Raw genomic sequence first — 19,051 nt, 5'->3', positions numbered from 1 at the left:
AAAGAAAGTTCTAAGCTCCTTTTGTTTACCTTCAACCCAAGGAGACCTCATGGGAGTTTGGCATTTACCAGAGGAGAGGGAGGGAGCTTTCTGATACCGCTGCAAGAGGTAAGGGGGGCGTGGTCTGTTCTGGTCCTCGCCAGGGCCCATGGGGCAGAAAAATGGCTGCTGCTTGGGCACACAGGAGCTTTTCAGGATTTCCAGGGTCTGGGAGATGGGAAGTGTGTTTAAATGTGGTTGTGAAGCTGAACTTGTTATGGCTTCCTGTCCTCTGCACACCTGAGGACCTGGGAAAGTGGCAGCCGCTTTCTGTGCCTCAGGTAGCTGAGGGCTCTAAGGCTCGCAGTCCTAAGGCAGAGTGAGGGGCTCTTCTTCCCCAGGCAGTGACCTCTGGCCCCGAGGCCGGAGGCCTGGAGAACCCTGGAGCTGCCCTTCTTCTGCCTACCTCCTTAGCTAGGTTTGGTGCTCACAGGGGTCTCCCACCCGACCCGGTTAGCCTGGGTTCGGGGCTCCCGCCAGCCCACAGCTGGGGTCGCTCAGCGTGGGCACAGACACAGGCAAACGTTTCCCCACATCTCGGCGGGTAAGCATAGGTTTTGGCCCATGGCTGGGAAAACATAATTAAGAACAAAATGTAATACATTTTAAAAATATGCAGTTTTAGATTTGCAATGAAGTGAACAGAAGGTTCAGAGAACCTGGGACGCTGCCCCTTGCCTGGCACGTCACCACCTGTCAGCCAGGCTGGCACCTCTTTGTCACCAGGGTCCCTCCATGCTGGTGGCCCCTCTCGGAGCTGCACAGCCATAGGTTTGGACAAATGCAGCGACATTGCCATCAATGTACCCAGAATGGTTCTCTTGCCTCCAAGCTCTCCCCCCTCTGCCCAGCTGCCCCTTCTTCCCACTGAATGCCTGTAGCCTCTATCCTTCTTGTCATGAATGACAGCAGGCCGGGCGAGGCGGCTCACACCCGTAATCCTAGCTACTCAGGAGGCTGAGATCTGAGGATTAAGGTTCAAAGGCAGCCCGGGTACAAAAGGACCTGAGACTCACTTTCTCAAGGCTAGAACTCTATCACTTGAGCCACAGCACCATCTCTGGCTTTTTCCCCCCTGTGTATGTGGTACCAAGGAATCTCCGTTTTCCCCACGGCAAGCGTAGCTTCCAGAGAAGAAAATGGATATTCCATTCATGCTGACTTCAAATACAAGGGCATTTGCTATTGGAAAACACATCTATTCTGCCTCTTTCATGGAAAAGTGAATAACTGTATTTGAGCAATTAATTCATCAACCCACTCAGATGCCAGCCAGGGCTGGCTGGTAACTTTGGGGGAAAGTCTGTAGAAGCTAAGTTTTTCTTTTTCCTTCCTTCCTTCCTTCCTTCCTTCCTTCCTTCCTTCCTTCCTTCCTCCCTCCCTCCCTCCCTCCCTCTCTCTCTTTCTTCCTTCCTTCTTTGGGCTTGAGATCAGGGCCTGGGCACTGTCCACTTGAGCCACAGCACCGCTTTCAACCTTTTCTGTGTATGTGGTACTGAGGAATCAAACTCAGCGCTTCATGCATGCTGGGCAAGCGCTCTACCACTTGGCCCTGAAGCCAAGTTTCTCATGAGCTTCCAGAGGGTGTTCCTGTGGGTGCCTGGAAGCATGGATTTCGCCTTCACCCAGGGCTCCAGAGGACCAGCCTTGGAGACCCTGGAGAGCGCAGGCTGCACTGAGGGCATGAGCGCCGCCTGGCGGCTGGCTGGCTGGGCTGGGACATGGAGCGAGCCCGGGGCTGGACTCCAGGCTTCGGGTTCTGCCTCCCATAGGCTCTCCAGGGTTGGAAACTGGTGGAGGTGAGCGTGAGCCCATTTGTGCTGAAAGCAAGCCATGACGGTCCTACACCCGCCCCGGCCTGGCCAGTGTGTAAACGGGTTGGAAATTCCCCATTGGGCTGAAAACCTGTCCGCGTTGTACTACGCTAGCTGGAAAGACTCGCACTCGAGATCTGGACCCCACAGAGGATGGAAAGCCTGCGGGTGGCGCGGTGATTACAGTCTTGCCGTCGTGAGTGCATCTGTGTGGACGCTTCCATGGCGTGTTTCTATGGGCGATCTCCTGCTGCTGGATGCGAACATGAAGGCTAGGTAAGGGCTTTCCCTGCGGTTGTGGCCAGCACTTCATGATGGATGGGGTGGGCTCGGCTAGGAAGACTGGGAGCAGATCCCGTGAGTCGGCCCTGTCCTGGCATTGTCTTTCAGACAGGGTCTGCTATAGCCAAGGGTAGCCTGGAATGCACGCCCCGCTTTCCTGCCTTCACTCCCTAGAGCTGGGATTACAGGTGTGTAGCACCGAGCTCCGCTATTTCCTTGCACATTCTAAGCAGGATCCATTTTCCTCTCAGGCACGACGGCTGTGTTGGGGAAAGGTGGCATGGCAGCTGCGCCTGTAGGGCTCCATGGTCCCTCTGTTCTGGCGTTGCCTCCTCAGGGTGGTGGGTCTCCCAGACTGTGGAAGCTGAGCTGGTAGAGCCGTGGAGTGGGGCGCAGGGTGGCTGTGAACCCCATGGTTCTCCTGACCCTGCATCTCCCACCTCTGTTCCACAGCGTCCCTCGCCAAGCGGAGGTGACCTTGTTCTGTGAGCAGAAGTCAGCCTTGCAGTGACCACAGGCCATGGCATGGGTTTGGGGTGAGGTCAGAGCTGGGTATTCATCTTTATAGCATGAAAACGAGTCCTCTGGGAGTCCAGGTTGAATCTAAGGCCACCAAAAAAGACACAGAAAATGTTGTAATTCTAGCTTGCCTCTGCTAGCACAGGAGGGGACGTGCAAAAGTCCCGGATTTATTTGCCTGTTTTTTCATTGTGTCCCTCTAAGTAACGTGGAGAGGGGCTGCCCACAGAAAGACACTAAGCCGGCGTCCATGGTGTGACTTGCATGCACGAACTGCTTTTATTCTCATCCACACCAGGAGTGGTGCAGACTTTGTGGCCCCGGCTGAGTGGCACAAGTCCCGGGGACAGCGCAGGTGCCCGCTGCAGCTAGTTCACTGTTCCCTCCAGACCAGCCTGACCTGCACTGCCCTTCTGCGCAGCTGGCAACGGGCAAGTCCTTGGCAGAGGGCACGGAGCCATCGCTTCTTGTCCCTCTCCGAGTCTCCTGTGCTGCCTGTCTGCCAGCAGTGCCACTCAGACGGGGCCAACGGCAGCTGGAGCTGGCACATGAGCCCGTCCTCCAGGTGTTCTGGCCCCTCTGCCCACGATGCATTGCGTGAAAGTGAGGAGGGGCACAGCACAAACCCAGGCCTGAGTGGCTGTTCAGGAGCTCGTCCTGTCATGGCACATGCCGGGTGCCTGCCGTGCCCCCACCCTCTGGCCAGCGGAACAGCCTCCCCTGGGAGGAAGTGTTCAGGGGCAGCTGCTGCCTCCTGCACGCCCCGCGGACCTGGGTCTTCCTGCTTTTGGCAGATGGCACCGTGAGGAAGATTCCTGGGCAGTACAAGCCAGTGGGGCAGCCCCTCGGGGAGCGGGAATCGAGGCAGGCAGGAACCACACCTAGCCTCTGTCCAGTGGATGCGGGAAGCTCAGAACCACAGCTACATTTCAGTTGTTTATTTTAAGCACACAGTTCCAGTCTACTTCTGGGTTTTGTATTATCTAACCAGGGGGTTCCCCAGAAATTGTGTAGAATATTTTTTCCTAGAAAGCCACCACGTCCTTTCCATGTGCATCCATGCACATGGAAACCGAATGCATATGTCAGGTGTGCAGGAGACACAAGGAAGTGACACTTCTCTCCTGACATGGCAGGGCTTGCGTGGCAGGCTGGCCTGCTGTCTTTCCCCCATAGCACGAGTCAGACAAAGAAGCTTGCCTTGAGCTGCCTCCTGACCCTGCTGCTTCTGCCCCAAGGGGTGGACACGGGCTTCGGAGTGGAGGTGAGGCAAGGCCCTCCAGCAGGCCTCCACGAGGCCTCTCCTGGGCCTGCAGTGGCGGGGAGGCGTAGATTCCTGGAGGCCCCACTCCATTCTTCCTGCTCTGAGCTCGCTGGGGCTCCCCTGGGCCAGTGGGCCTGGGGCGGGAGGGTTCTGCCTGGGCCTGGGGCAGGGATGGGGCTGATGTTGGCCACGGTGACAGGGAAGGGCTGGGGGTGGCTCCTCTGTCCCCGTGTCCTCTCAGAGTGGGGTATGTGTGGAGTTGCTGGGCCACCTTCCCCGTGGGAGGACACAGTTCCCTCTTCGGTGGTGCTGAAGTACAGCGTTGCCCTCCTCTGTCCGTCTGTGCCGCTCTGCTGCCCACCTTCGTCCACTCCCTGGGACCCAGGATCTGCCTGGGCTCCTGGTGCTGGGCCCTCCTCCTCCTGGATGGCGCAGGGCTTCTCGGCAGGCGCCCCATCCTCATGTTCACTGGCTACAGAGACACAACTCCAGGAGTCCAGCGAGTCCATCTCTGCTCTGGGGGCAGCTTGGAGCCGGGGACTGCTCCCTGCGGCTGGAGGCTCCTGAGAGGGTGGAAGGTTCTGCTGGGAGGGCAGGGGCGTCCTGCACTGCTGACCTGGCCCCCACACAGAATGGGAGAAGCCAGGGCTGTCGTCCCCAAGGGCTGCATTGATCTTGGACACATTGCCTGTCTTTAGAGCAAGTTTCACCAACAACCAGTGGTGGTGACTAAAGAAAGAGCCCTCAATGGAGCTCTGGCTGCACGCGGCCACCTCTGGAGGACTCTGCCCACAGCCCGGGAACTTCTCCAGACTCCCCAGCGCATAGCCTTGAGCTTGGCACCAGTCTGGGCTCCCGGATCTCCTGCTGGCCAGAGCCGGGTCCTGGGGAGAAGATTCTGCCTCCACTCCGTGGCTCTCCGCAGGGTCCCAGCACTTCTCCCTGAAGCCCTGCCAGATGTCTGTGGATTTCGGATGTAGCAGGCTGTAATAAATGACCAGTGAGACACTACCTGAAAAAGAAAAAAAATGAAAGAGGTTATATTTTGTGAAGTTCTGCACCCATCGGCCCGGAGTTTCAGTTCCAGGCCCTGGTCCTTTTGAGTTGAGTAGTGTAGTTTGGGATGCACAGCAAAAGTCTTAGAAGCTCCAAAGCGGCCATTTTGAGGGGAAATGTAAGGCTTAGCTCCCTTTGTCTCCGAGTTTTCCTTCCCAAGGGCAGTCCTATGAAGCGCTCGAGTTGTGTGCGTGCCTGTGTGCACACAGGTCCGCACGAGGCTTGGTGGTGAGTCCATTCCCATTTCCCTATCTGTGGGTCCACCACTCGAAGTGGCGCCATCCGCACACGGTGGGTGGGTGCCAAAGCTGGGGGAGGCAGGAGGGAAGACGCCAAGAGGGAGAAAAGCAGAGGGGAGCGCACTCGTGAACAGCCTGCGCAGGCGTTTCCACGGGCAGCAACAACACTTCCTGTGTGCACAAACATCTCAATGACGGTGTTGTCGGCTGCTCCCGTGGACGGCAGCCGTAATCTCTTTAGCAGAGCCTTCCAGCGAGCCTCCCACGCTGTTTCCAGCTTCCTGGCGCTCCGGGGAAGGGGCTGGCTCAGGCTACTCATGATAAACAGCACGAGCACCCGTGCCAGCGGAGGCCAGGGGCTAGGAAGACTCAGAGGTGTCGCCCTTAGACCCTGTTGTGTCTCGGGATGTGCGTGGGGGAGGGCAGCCGCTGGCGGGTGCCAGGCTAGGGGCAGGGACATGGGGACAGACCTCTGTGTGCTGTCTCCTCTGCAGCAGGCAGTCTGCACACGACTATGACAGGACCCCCACCGTCACCCCGCGGTGTGTGAGCCGCCCAAGGCCGGGGAAGACCAAACAGGCTGCCTGAGTACAGGGCTCTGAGCACATGGGTCGAGGGGCAGTGCCTTCTCCCCGTGGCCACCCTGGCTTGGCAGTCATTGTCGTGAGAAAGAGAGGATGCTGCTTGCTTTCAAGCTATGTTCTTTCTAGCTCCTTTTTATTTGGATTTAATGACACTCTAACATAGTTTCCTTGCAAATATGCTTATATAAGCTAATTGTCGGTAATTCCTGGCTTAAAAACTGCCTCACAATTTTTTCCTCCTTCCTGCTCTCCCTGAAGACCACTTAGGATTCAGCGCTGTGTCCAGCGCCCTCTGTGGGCGGGGGAGGGAACTGCAGGTCACCTGTCTGGGACTGGTGGCCCAAGCTTAGGGGTCTCAGATGTACCTACAGAAGCTCTTGCGCCTTCCAAGTCCCATGGCTCTGTAACACTGCCACCAGGGAGGGGAAAATTGTCACTTCTCTCACAGCCAGCATGGGTGGCGGTGGTGGGTGACAGTACGTGCTTGTAACTGCAGCAGCTAGGAAGATGAGGCACCTTCCTCCGTCCATACTGCACACACAGAGGGAGATGGTGGACATGTGGCTCCAGGGGCTCTGCTCTGCGGCCCACGCAGGAGAGGGAAACTCCAGCCCCGCCCTCGCTGCGGTCAGCGCGGGGGGGAAGCTTGCACAGGGGCCCCAGCTTTGCCTGAGGTCTTCCCAATGGCCCAGTCAAGGAAATGGCCAAGCTTGGCTTCTCACGCGTTTAGGATCCCCGACCTCCCGGATCTCCTGATCACCGCTCCACTTCCCAGCCTTTGGGGCCACCTTGAAAACACTGTGGGGAGGAGACATGGGTCTCTTCCTCGGGTCTCACCAATCAGAAATCCAGACGCGGCCCCAGCCACAGCGCACAGGCTGGTCCAGGACGCATCCTGGAGGACGTCAGTGGCCACCAGCAGGAGGATGGTGTTTTCCAGCAGCATCACCTGGGGGCCAGGGAGGGGCCGCCGGTCAGGGGTGCAGTCACCGCCCCGGGGAGACTCACAGACAGCGCCCAGGCCCCAAGTTCAAGCCCCAGGCTTGTTGCATGCACACATGCATGCGCGGGCGCGCGCGCGCACACACACACACACACAGTTTGAACGCTCATAGTGCCAGAGAAATAGAAGGCACAAACTTTCAAAACAACTTCAGAACTTTTTTTGTGTATGTGTGAAACATTTGCCTCTTTAAAAGCAGATCTGAGCTGTAGCAGCAGCTGCTGTGTGTGTTGGGGGTGGGCAAGGACGGACCAAGCTTCCTGGGCTCCTGTTAACCCAGCCAGACTGGCTTATTCATGTGGGTTTCCAAAATTTAAACAGAAAAGTTACTTACTTTTTTAGGTACACAAACAAATGAGATGCAATGAAAAGATTATACATCTGATGTTGGGCTAATGTTCTCACAGCACGTGCGCACGCACACACACACACACACACACAGCCACTCTTCACACGTCACCTGTACTGTGAACTCCACTTGCCAGGTAAAAGCTGACCATCCTGCTCCGGGAAGGGCTGTCCCAGAAGTTGAGGTAGCAGAGGATGAACGCGGCCCCCACCAGCAGGTTGAACAGCCTCCAGTGGCACGTGCTCTCCACGATGTCACTCTGCTGGGCTACGAGCCAGAACGTCATCACCAGCCAGTGGGCACCTGGATAGGCCAGTGTGCAGGTCAGAGTGGGGCTGGGGCGAGGGCTCAACACCCAGAAAGAGACACCCCCAGACCTGGGCAACGAGAGGCACAGGGCCGATTCCACATTTGCATGGATTAACCCACTTGAACCTCATCAAGGACATCTGACCTAGTTTGGAAATGAGAAAACAAAGACCGGCTTCAACAACGTGGGCCAGATATTATGTACGACGCCCGCTCAGTTCCACAAAGCAGAACACTGTCCACTATTTTTAAACTTTTAACTACACAAGCCAAACCCTCCGTTCCCAAAGGGCAGAGCACCAGAGGTCCAGCTAGAGGTTTTACTCATATTTTAAGATAAATAATATCATCCTGGAGTAGAAGCTGAATTCTGAAATGGATGAGTAAAACACAGTTAATTTCTCTTTTCTGCCAATAGCTGTATTAAATGTTTGCTCTGGGTCCAAGGGCCAAATATTTCTCAATGTCCCCAATTCTCTTAAAACAAGAGCACACTGTTTCTTCTCGCAGCGCAGTTGCTGAAGGCCAGCGGAGGATGCTGTCCTTGGCAGGGACACACAGGCCCCATTCAGGAGTCTGCAGACTCTCCGTCATTGCCTGTGTGCCACTGGGCCGAGGGAGGGCTGGGTGCTGTCCTATTTGAAACAGTGACAGTGTCAAGATTTGGCATCAAAGGACACAGAGCCCTCTGGGGGCTCTAAGCAGCCCTAGACATGTCCTGCATGTATGGAGTAATATCTACAGACATGTATGTCTAAGTATCACACGTGAGAGGTGCCACGCGCAGAGTTAGCTTGAGACTCCTGAGACTAGGATGTCTTGTTTGTTTTTGTCAGTGGGGCTTGAACTCTGGGCCTGGGCGCTTCCCCTGAGCTCTCCAGCTCAAGGCCAGCCTCCCTGTCCTGGATACCCACTCCTTGGGGCTGGGTCTACAGCATGGTGCTCGGGAACCTGGGCTGCCATGTCGTAGAGCATGGTAAAAATCACGATGACACTATTCTAGGCCTCTCTGCTGCCAAGGCTAAGTCCAGGCTGCTCTGCTGAAGAGAGGCCACCTCTGCATCAGCTTGCTCAAGCTTCCTGGGAACCCAGACACCCGCTTTCCTGAGGCAGTGATAGGAGGCTCCCCTCCCCCTCCCCCCCTCCCCCAGATAGGAAACAGCATCTGAGCTGAGCCAGCCCAGGCCTGACGTGATGGTCACGTGGTTGTGACGTCACCTGAAAGCATCTGTTGAAGAGCATAAGCTCCGCTCACCTCCAACCACCAACACCCAAACACAGTATGCTCTGCAGAACAGAACCAGGCTGAGGACGCGGGCTCCCAGCATGCCCATCCGCCAGAGCTGCTGGCACAGGAGGGCAGCCCATGGCACCGCACGGCGCTGCAGCTTCAGGCGGCCCAGGGAGTGGCTGTAGGCCACCAGGGCCCAGGACAGCGAGGCCCAGGAGAGCAGCGTGCTGACTCCTGGAAGGGAGTGGAACAGACACAGTGAGCCATGCAGGCTCCAGAACACGGGCGACAGGAGGGCCCCCAGCACCCAGAGCCCCCCTCCTCCCTCCTGCGCTCCTCAGGGTCATGGCCCTGCCCCCAACTCTCTCAACCCTCTGCTCTACACTCTGCTTAGGAGAAAGCAGACGCTGCAGGGCTCTGGACGCCATTCCACCCTGGTGTGCGCGGATGTTGCACCGAGAGAGGAGGGCCGGGTGGGCTCGGATGGAGCTCATCTGCAGTGCGCTGCGTTCAGGTGTGGACACTGAGCAGTTAGGAAGAGGAGAGAGAGGGGGAGGGAGGGGGGGAGGGCGAGGGGAGGGAAGCAAGGACACCTGGATGGATGGGGCCTGGGCACACTGGCTGGCCGGGGTTGTGCTTGCTCCCGTTCTAATGGGAGTCACTCAGTGAGAAAAGAAAGACACAGGACAGATGGAAGCGCTGACCTCACTAAGACGAGGCCCTCCCCATGTTTTCGGGGTTGTCTCTAGGACGCAGGATTTCTGCCTTACAGAACTACCTTAGATCCTGACAAGTGAAAGACGCCCGCGTCTACTGTAGCCACCAGGGCTGGTGAGTGGGGCGGATGCTAGGGGGCGGGCACGCTGAAGACGCCCAGGCTCCAGTGCCCTCTGGAAGCGCCTCGGAGCTGCTCTGCGAAAGGCACCCACCTGGCACAGCGTCCGTGAAGTCAGAGGCTAGAAGAGCGTAGGTCTGCAGCAGCAGGTGGGGCCCGGTCTGCAGCAGAGCCTCCAGGAGCCGAAGGGCCAGCAGGTCCAGGTCCGCCTCCCACAGCTGCAGCCGGCCCCGGCCGGGGGCGTCCACGCTCTTCCACAGAACTGGGGCCATGGTGTCCCAGTGCCTGGGAAGAGCAAAGGCACTGTGACAGCAGCTCTGCATCCATTAGTGTGAGATGCAGCAGTGAGGCTGGTGCCAGCTGTGACCCCGAGGTGGACAGCAGTTCCAGCAGACTCAGACTCCTGCACTCAGCCTGGCCCTTGACCTCCGCCAGGACGCTTTAACCTCCGTCAAGACGCCTTGACCTCCGTCAGGACGACTTGACCTCCGTCAGGACGCCATGACCTCCGTCAGGATGCCATGACCTCCGTCAGGACGCCATGACCTCCATGACCTCCGTCAGGACGCCATGACCTCCGTCAGGACGCCTTGACCTCCGTCAGAACACCATGATCTCCATGACCTCCGTCAGGACGCCATGACCTCCGTCAGGACGCCTTGACCTCCGTCAGAACACCATGACCTCTGCCAGGACGCCTTGACCTCCGTCAGGACACCTTGACCTCCGTCAGAACACTATGACCTCTGCCAGGACGCCTTGACCTCCGTCAGGACGCCTTGACCTCTGTCAGGATGCCTTGACCTCGGCCAGGCCCCTGGCCTGTCAGGTGGCCTGGGCTCTGTACTGAGTGACCGAGGGAGGGCCATCTTGCCGAGGGTCTGATCAGCCCACACACCTGTTTTTGCCTTGTCCTCGCAGGGGACAATGCCTGCCAGGTCCAATCTGATCTCCTCAGCCCTAGACAGCCCACTCACCATCCGGGTATCTAGCACATTTCCGCTCTCCTCCTTAACATTCTTGCTCTACAGGCACCATGAGGTTCTAGCTTCCTAAACACAATCCCTGGCGGCCTTCAGGCCTCACTGCTGCCCCTAGGGTTTCCGGGTCAGAAGCGCCTCTCCTTCCCCTGCCAGCATCAGGGCCAGAGGCCCCCCTCTTGTCTGTTCACCTGGAAGGCCGCTCAGACACAGAGCGCCAGAGTTTCTGATTAATGAGACGTGTCTGCAGAGTCACGAGATGCCTGGTGTGTGTGAGATAGGTCAGGGCAGAGCTGAAGAACTGGGGTTTTTCACAAGCTCCTGTGCCGGGCCCTGTCCAGAGGTCCTCCTGGCACTCTCCACTTCCTGACAGCGCGGCTCCTAGCATTGCTCCCTATCCAGTCTCGGAGACTGTACTTAATTACGTGTGTCTGCAGTCCCCCGGGGCACATACAACGCTACTAAATGTGGACAAATAAACACCGAGCATGTACAGTCGTGTTGATGATGAGGGTCCAAAATTCCTTGTCAAAATAACATGAGATCTAAATGGAAGTTTGGACATTTGATTAACTAATCTAATCTTTGGAGTTAAGTTCCTATGCAAACTTTCACCTTTCCTCATTAACATCAACTATACATAGAATAGTATATCCTGGGCTCAAGTTGGAGAACAAGTGATTTTTCTTGCCATTGTACTATTTTTGGAGACATTAGACCTGAGCTAATTTATAATCTGAGTAATAGCCTAAGGTCTTGATTATGGCTCTTTTAGTGTGTGTGTGTGTGTGTGTGTGTGTGTGTGTGTGTGTGTGTGTGTGTGTTGGTCCTGGGGTGTGAATTTAGGGACTCTAGCTTTTTTGCTCAGAACTAGCACTCTAGCACTTGAGCCACAGCTCTATTTCTGGCTACTCAGTGGTTAGTTGCAAAAAGGAGTCTCATAAACATCTTAATCCTTGAATCTCAGTAGCATGAGCTACTGGCACCTAGCTTCTTTTTAAACATAATTTTAAATATAAAATATACACCCATCCATGCTGATCTTCTTTTATACCTTTAAATTTTAACTTTCAATTTAAGAACTTTAACACTTTATGCTGAAGAGAAATTGCTAAGTCAAGATGCTCATTAAGAAAGAGATTAGATATTTACCCATTATTTCAGGTTCTTTCAAGATGTAACCACAGTCTTAAAAAAAAAAAAAGGATTAAAAACGTGTTAGTATAGCACTAGAGTGGACACATTTAAATGGATAAACATGGTCATCTTTGTTTAAACAAGTTGCCACTAATATCAGTTTCTCTTAAAGAGACAGACATACCATTAATAGTTTATAATATTTAGTGTAAAAAAAAGACAATAGCATGTTTCGAATCCTTGCATTTCTTATTTGTAATGTGAACTCAAGAAGTTTGCATTGTATTTTTTTTCTGTTAGAAGATTCTTCTATTTTTCATTATAAAGTCAGTTAACATGACAAAGCCATTCTCATGAAGTTCTGTGTTGTGCCTAAAAACCAAAAACAAAAAAACTCCAAACCAACTCTTTTGGCTCCCTCTACAGGTATTTTTGCCAAACTGCAATTTAAAAAAACTACAACTTTATCCATTGTTTGGTCAGAGTCCAGGAGCTAGTTTCAGAACGAGAAAGCTTTCTATCTTAACTCTCAAAGCATTCTTCTGACAAAGCATAATTCTGTAGTTTGGATAATTTTTTGTTGTGGATCATGGGGCTTGAAAATTTGGATAATTTCTAATCTCAGAAATGATACTGCAGTTTCTTATGCTTGCCCTGGCTTTCACGAAGCTTAGAGATAATTTGTAGCCTGTTTCTAAAATCTGTACATTCTGGATGGCTTATTTTGTGCTCTAATGTCCTGCCCTTTCCTTTCTCTCTTTCTCTTTCTTTCTTTCTTGGGCTTTCTTAAGGCTAACTCTCTACCAGCGGAGCTGTGTATGTGGTGCTGAGGAATCAAACATGTATTTTCCTCCTAGGCCACGCTCCCAGCCCTTTTCTCGGCTTTTTTCACTTCTTTATCCCACCTCCTTTAAATTCCGTCGATTTCTATGTCACCTCAACTTCATTTTCAAATTAGTTACACAGAACTAGCTACTTGCCTCATTTCTAATCTTCAGTTCTCAACTTTCAAGTATATACCAGCAAACCACTGTGCCACTGAAGGCTTTGGGGGCCCAGGGAGGCCGAGGGCGGCCTCGGACGCACGCCATGCAGCAGCCTGGCTCTGGACCAGCCACGCACCTCCCATCCCATCTCCAGAGAGGCTGAGCTCTCTGTGTCCAGTCCACCGGAGGAGCAGCATGGCTGGAAGCCGCAGGCCTGGCCCAGGAAGCTCTGCGGGGGACATGGTGGCTTCTGTACTTTACACGAGGAGGGCCTAGCTTTGGGGGCTGTGACACCGGGAGGATTCTCCACATCTCTCTCGGCCTCCACCCTGGATGGGGTGGGCAGTGCTTCCGTGTAACTCACTGGACACATGCACTGGACAATCTGAGGATGGCGGTTCCATGCCAGCCTGGGCATCCAATTAACCGCCAAAAAGCCAGAAACGGAGCTGTGGCTCAAGTGGTAGAGTGCTCGCCTTGAGCACGATCAGAACAGTATCTTTTCCCTGACCTCAAGCCCCAGGACCAGCATCAAAAAACAAACAGCAGAAAACCCCAAACCACTTGCACTGCGGACTTCATCAAGGTGACCCCTGCCCTCTCTTTACAAAACCTCTTCAACTCCATGTGTGGGGATATGTGGTCGCTGTCGTGGGTCTGCTCCCAGAGTCCAGCTCCCCGCGGCAGGAAGAAAACCTGGCCAACAGAGGAGCCACAGCTACGCTGCCCACACCGGGCTCATTTGTGACTGTCTTTGGCTCTGGTTTGCAGGGAACTTCTTCCACAAAAGCTTGGAGAAAATGCTAGCAAGTGGGGTACACGTGAGGGGTGACCAGCTGGTCAGAGGCTGGTCAGGGGCCTCAGGGACTGAGGCAGTGGCGCCTTGGTTGCTTTCTTACCGTTTCCAGATGCCCAGCTGGAGCAGGTGCAGCAGCGCCAGCCAGCCGTGCCCGGGACGCCCGTCTGCTCGGAACCACGCATAGCTCAGGCCCTGGACCAGGAAGCCAGGCAGGAGGACGGAAAGGGCCAGCCACCCCCAGAGAAGGCGTCTGGTGGAAAAGTAGTAGACCACAGTGCAGAGGCCTGGGGAGCAAAGAAAAGATGACAGAGCAGCCGGAGGATGGAAGAAGAGGGACTGCTGTACTGTAGACTGGAGCTTTTCTGTGTTCACAATATTCTGACACCTTGTGAAGCTCTCCAGCTGGAGACTCATCGCCCCCGGTCAGCCCTGTGAGGTGGGGAGGGAAGTGGGGGGAAGGCCGAGTTCCCAGCAGGGCTGCGCCCCAGGAGACCGTCCTCCTCTGCCTTCCTTGTGCCAGGCCACAAGTGGGAACTGTCCTGCAGAGCCCACAGGCACCAACCAAACCACTCAACCTCCTGTGCCCCTCCACCTCCCCTCCTGGCCACAGGTAGCCACCTTCCCACTGGCTCTCCAAGCACAACAACCCTTCCTTTCCTGGGCCTTGCTGGTGTCCTCTTACCTCTGTCCACCCGACTGGGTACCTCATGAAATCAACCAACCAGTGCAGACTGGACCACCGGCCAGACCCCGCCAGGCCTGCCCCCCCACCTCAGCCAGCCCCTCACTAGGCCCCCAGGCCCCACCAGGGCCCCAGACCCCACCAGCCCCTGCCAGGCTGGTCCAAATCCCACCAGGGAGCCAGCAGGATCCCCTGGCAATGGAACCAGACAGGAAAAGTGTGGGTAACAAGAGGCTGTGCCAGGTGGGCCATGCTCAGGCCGCCTTAGGGGCTGCCATGGTGGTCTGGAGACCTGGTGAGGGGGCCTCCCTGGGGACTGTGATCTTGGGTCTGGGGACCTGGAGAGAGGGATTCCCTGGGGGCTGGGGTGGTGGGCCTGGTGATTTGGAAACGGGGACTCCTGTGCTCACAAATCTTGCGCTCAGATCGGCTCCGTCCACCTTCCAGGCGGGGCCCCCACTGGTCACCGAGCCTGGACCTCAGGGACGGGCCTGTGGTGGGGCTGCCTGCTGCGGGGGGCCTCCGACCCGGCAGACCTGCCTGGGGGCCGCGCTGGGGTTTGCGGGGGCCAGTGGTGACCTGAGCCCCGGGAGCTGGGCGGTTCCAGGCACCGCCACCCGCAGCTCTGGGCAGGGGTTCGCAGCCAGGCCTTTGTGCCCTTCTCTACGGGGGCCCGCGGGGCCTCGGGGGAGGCGGAGGCGGGCGGGGCGCTCCCCGGCCCGGGAAGGGTTAACGCGTTCAAACGTGGAAGGCGCGAAACCAGGCGCGGACTTCCCGGGGGCACCGACGGGCGCCGAGGCCAGAGGGCCGCCTGCCCTCCCCGGCGCGGGACCCCGGCCCGCAGGGGCGCCGCGCCGTCCGGGACACCCGCAGCCTCGGGCCGGGCGCCGGGAGGGCGGCGCGCCGTGGGCTGCCCGTGCGGGGCGCAGGGCCGGGCGCGGGGTCGGCGTCGGCCCGGGGCTGGGGGTGGGGAGGGGTGGGGGCGCCCGGCCGCGCCGCACTCACGCGCGCTCTGCTCGGCCGCCGGCAGCAGGGCGGAGAGGACCCGGAGCCCCGCGTGCATCCTGCGCGCCCCGCGCGCCGCCCCGGCCCCGCGCTAACCCCCCCGCCCCGGCCCCCGGGCCCGCGCTCGCCCCTGCCCCGCCTCTGCCCCGCCCCTGCCCGCCCCGGGCCCGCCCCTGCCCCGCCCCTGCCCGCCCCGGGCCCGCCCCTGCCCCGCCCCTGCCCCGCTCCTGCCCGCCCCCTGCCACGCCCCTACCCTCCCCTTCCCTGGAGGGGCCCCGCGCCCGCCCCTGCCCGCCCCTGCCCACCTCGGGGCCTGCGCCCGCCCCTGCCGCCCCTGCCCGCCGCTGCCCACCTCGGGGCCTGCGCCCGCCCCTGCCCGCCGCTGCCCACCTCGGGGCCTGCGCCCGCCCCTGCCCGCCCCTGCCCGCCCCGGATCCAGGCACAATCTCAGGGATAGCACCCAGGCTGAGTCCAAGCCCACACTTGACCATGCATAATAAATAAATACATAACAAATACTTCAAAAGAGAACAAGTTCTGGCGCAAACGCGGCGTGGTCTCGGCGGGGCTGTGGGACCCTGGGGAGGGCGGCCTGGCGGGAGCCGTGGTGGTGCAGGGGAGCCACGCTGGTCCCGGCCACACCGCGTGGCTGGCGGCCGGGTTGCCTGAGTGAGGACACGGGGGCGCGGCCACCCACTCCCCTGCCGCTGGAGTGGCTGTGCCCTCCGGTGAGACCCCTTCCGGCCCTGCCCAGCCCGGGGACTCGGCCACTGGGCCCCTGTCACCTCGTGTGGCCCGCCTGCAGACCCTCCAGCAGCTGGGCGGCCTCTCCACGGGGACGGAGGGGAAGCAGGGTGTGCCCTGGGATGGGAAGTCTGGTTGTGTGCCATGGGCGAGTGAAGGTGGGTGTGTGGGAACCCAGACGCTGGCTGCTCGATCCTGACCCTTCCTGCCAGGCCTAGAAGTTCTGGCCTCTCTCTCGATTAAACCCCTTCCACATTGATTCACAGACTCATTTTTGGCCTGATGAAAGCGTTTCAAGGTATTTTCCTTTATTAAAAATGGATCACATCTTTCCACGGGTTCTTTCATCCAGAGACTTTCTGTGTTTTGCAGCAGTTGCCTTTCCCTTGGTAACAGGTACCAATTTTCTTGGCATCAGCAGAACAAGGAGATTTCTGACATTGTCCTTTATTCTTTTCACATACTCTGTTGTCAAATTTGTCGAGGAGATTTCCTTGGGGATTGCCTGTACCTGCAAGGAAGGAATAGAAATGCCTCAGACATTTGGATGTACTTGCAATGACTTTTAACACATTTCCTGAAGGCAAACGACAACTAACTCTGCAATGCACAGGAGAAAGTTTTCTCCTCCAACAGCTGTTTACCAGTGAGGTCAGACGTATTCCAAGCTCCCTTGCCAAGGGTTCTCAGGGAGATGTGTGGAATTTACCTCTTTCTGGAGACTCGGAGCTGAATGGGAAACTCAAGCTTTCCCCAAAAAGATTCTACTTCATCTGTCTCTCCCCAAGCCCATGTTCTCTGTTTACAAAATGCTTACAAAAGTGGGCATCAGACCATGAGCGCATGCTGAAATTCCTACCTCCCTGCCTTCAGTTCCTCTGTCTAGAATCCCACCTTTGCCATCCTGATCTGATGCTTTCCTGTCAAACTACAGGGCCTGGTACCCCACAGAGGCTGCACAGACCTCCATGGCTGGGTTTTCTTCCCAGGGTCGAGAGAACCTCTGCCTTCAGAGGTCCCCTAAACTACGGGTCTGGGCATCCAACGGTGTGTGAAGTCGTGCCATGCTCCCCCATCCCTGGTGTGTATGCGTGAACCACCGTGGCCAGCCAGCTCTGGCGAGTGGGTCAGGGGGTCTGTGAGGCCTCGTAGACCTACGCTGAAGCCCTCACGTCACTGCCTCAGACTGTAATTGTGTTGGGATATGGAGCTTTATAGAGACAGTGAAGGCCAAATGAAGCCACTCGGATGCACCCCAAGGCAGTAGGCTTGGTGTCCTTGCAGGACTTGAGCAGGAGTCTGGCACGGCCAGAGGAGAGGTGAGGAGGCCAGAAAAAGAACATGCCGTCTCAAAGCAAGGGCGGTCCTGACGCCACCTTGCTCATAGACTTCCAGCCTTGAAAAGGAGAGCGAGTGAGTTTCTGTGGTTCAAGTGTGTGACGCTGGCTGTTTGGAGGTCATAGACAGTGGCCCACACACAGGCTGTCCCCATAGCAGAAGAGAGGCATCCAGCATCATGTGTCTCATTAAGAGAGTTTTCTAACTATTTCCATGTATAGACTCTTCCTGCTGTTTTCCTCTCTTGCTGAGACTGGCTTGAACTTCAGGCCCCAGCCCTTGGTTGGCTTGCTTACTTGGATGGTGCTGTGCCACTTGAGCCATATCTTCAGATTGGCCTTTTGCTGGCTATCCAAGAGATGGGATTCACCCCAGTGATGGAGAGCTTAGTGGACTATTTGTTACCCCATCCTCTAGGCATGCGAGGTGACTCTGAGCTGTCCACCCGCCACCCCAGTGTGGGTTAGCAGGGACATGTGTGCAGCTGTGTTCAAAGACCGAGAAGCACTGTGTGGCCAGTAGTGGCTTCTAGTACACAGAACATGAGGAGTTTCCAAGATGGAAGCAGCAGAGGAACAAACAACTGATCTTTCCTCAGCCCTGCCCTCATCTCACAGAGAACATTAATCCAAACTCAAGGAAACACAAGAGATCTTGGGTAGTTCCCCTCCATCTGAGTGATTCTGATGGACCAACCCTGGTGCCTTTAGTATATGGACAAAAGCTTAGAGACCAAACTGTCTCCAAGCTAAACTACACAATATATATTATATGCTATGCATATATGTACACTATATAATATATATACACTATATAAAATATATATTATATAGTGTATATATTTATATGCTATAAATATGTATCTTCCTATATATTTCTGCCTGAGAACTGGGAAACACTGACTTTAACAATGTGATTAACACATTCAACCAATGAGTTTACCTCAGATGTGGGAATCTTAGTGCACAAACACAAACGTGAGAAAGAAACAACAACAAGGCAGCATGACACTTTGCAAGGCCAGCAACCTTGTAATAAGAAGTGCTGAAGATAACAAGAATGATGAAGAAGAAGAAGGCTCAAAGTGCCCACTAAACATTACATAGGAAGATCAATGAAATATAAGAACATGTACAAAAATCTGATGAATAAGAAGAAGACTCACACCTGTAATCTTGGCTACTCGGGGGACTGAGCTCTGAGGATCTCAGTTCAAAGCCAGCTTGGGCACTAAAAAATCTATGAAATTCTTATCTCCAATTAATCACCAGAAAACCAAATGTGGTGCTGTGGCTCAAGGATAGGGTGGTAGCCTTGAGCTGAAGAGCTCAGGGACAGCTCCCAGGCCCAGAGTTCAAGTTCCACAACTGATCAAGAAAAAAAAAGAAGAAGAGAATTCAAATAAGCACTGTAAGAAAGGCAATGCAGGTTAAGAAACATTCAATAAAGGTATAGAACGCCTATAAAATACTGACAAGGAAAAGCTCAATAAGTCAAACAAAAAACTGTAGTCTCTCCTGTAAAGCGAACCAAATTGAAAACAGAATATAAGGATTTAAGAACATAACAGATATGCTAGAAGAATCAAATGAAGAATTAGGAGCAAATTAAGAAATCCATGTGGAATGTGCAAAAACCTCTGGGGACACTAGTAAAAGAAACACAGGTAAAGAAGAGAGAGAAGCGAAAGTTAGTCAATGAAATAATAGAAAAAATCCTAAATGGTGAGAAAGCAGCAACAGAGCAAATCCTAAAAGAGCTACTCGAAGACAAGTCACAGTTAAAATATTGTGTACAGAAGAAAAACAAGAAAACATTGTAAACTGCCAGAGCACAGTGCCAAATCAGACCCAAGG

General features: G+C 55.5%; 1 protein-coding gene across 1 annotated transcript; it reads right to left on the bottom strand.

Moving 5' to 3' along the window:
• Positions 1 to 3,563: 3,563 nt before the first annotated feature.
• Xkr5 (XK related 5) lies at positions 3,564 to 15,171 on the bottom strand. Its single transcript, XM_090353829.1, has 7 exons — positions 15,114 to 15,171; positions 13,527 to 13,710; positions 9,619 to 9,809; positions 8,714 to 8,923; positions 7,283 to 7,452; positions 6,635 to 6,746; positions 3,564 to 4,930 (listed from the first exon to the last, which is right to left on the bottom strand). The coding sequence occupies exons 1-7, from the start codon at positions 15,169 to 15,171 to the stop codon at positions 3,837 to 3,839; spliced, it is 2,019 nt and encodes a 672-aa protein (XP_090209955.1). The 3' UTR covers positions 3,564 to 3,836.
• Positions 15,172 to 19,051: the final 3,880 nt, after the last annotated feature.

Source organism: Megascapheus bottae, chromosome 20 (assembly GCF_031878675.1).
Source record: "Megascapheus bottae isolate mThoBot1 chromosome 20, mThoBot2.hap1, whole genome shotgun sequence".
In the NCBI taxonomy this organism is placed as follows: Eukaryota; Metazoa; Chordata; class Mammalia; order Rodentia; family Geomyidae; genus Megascapheus; species Megascapheus bottae.
The sequence above is the reverse complement of the archived record's forward strand: the minus strand, read 5'-3'. Positions and strand labels throughout refer to the sequence as shown.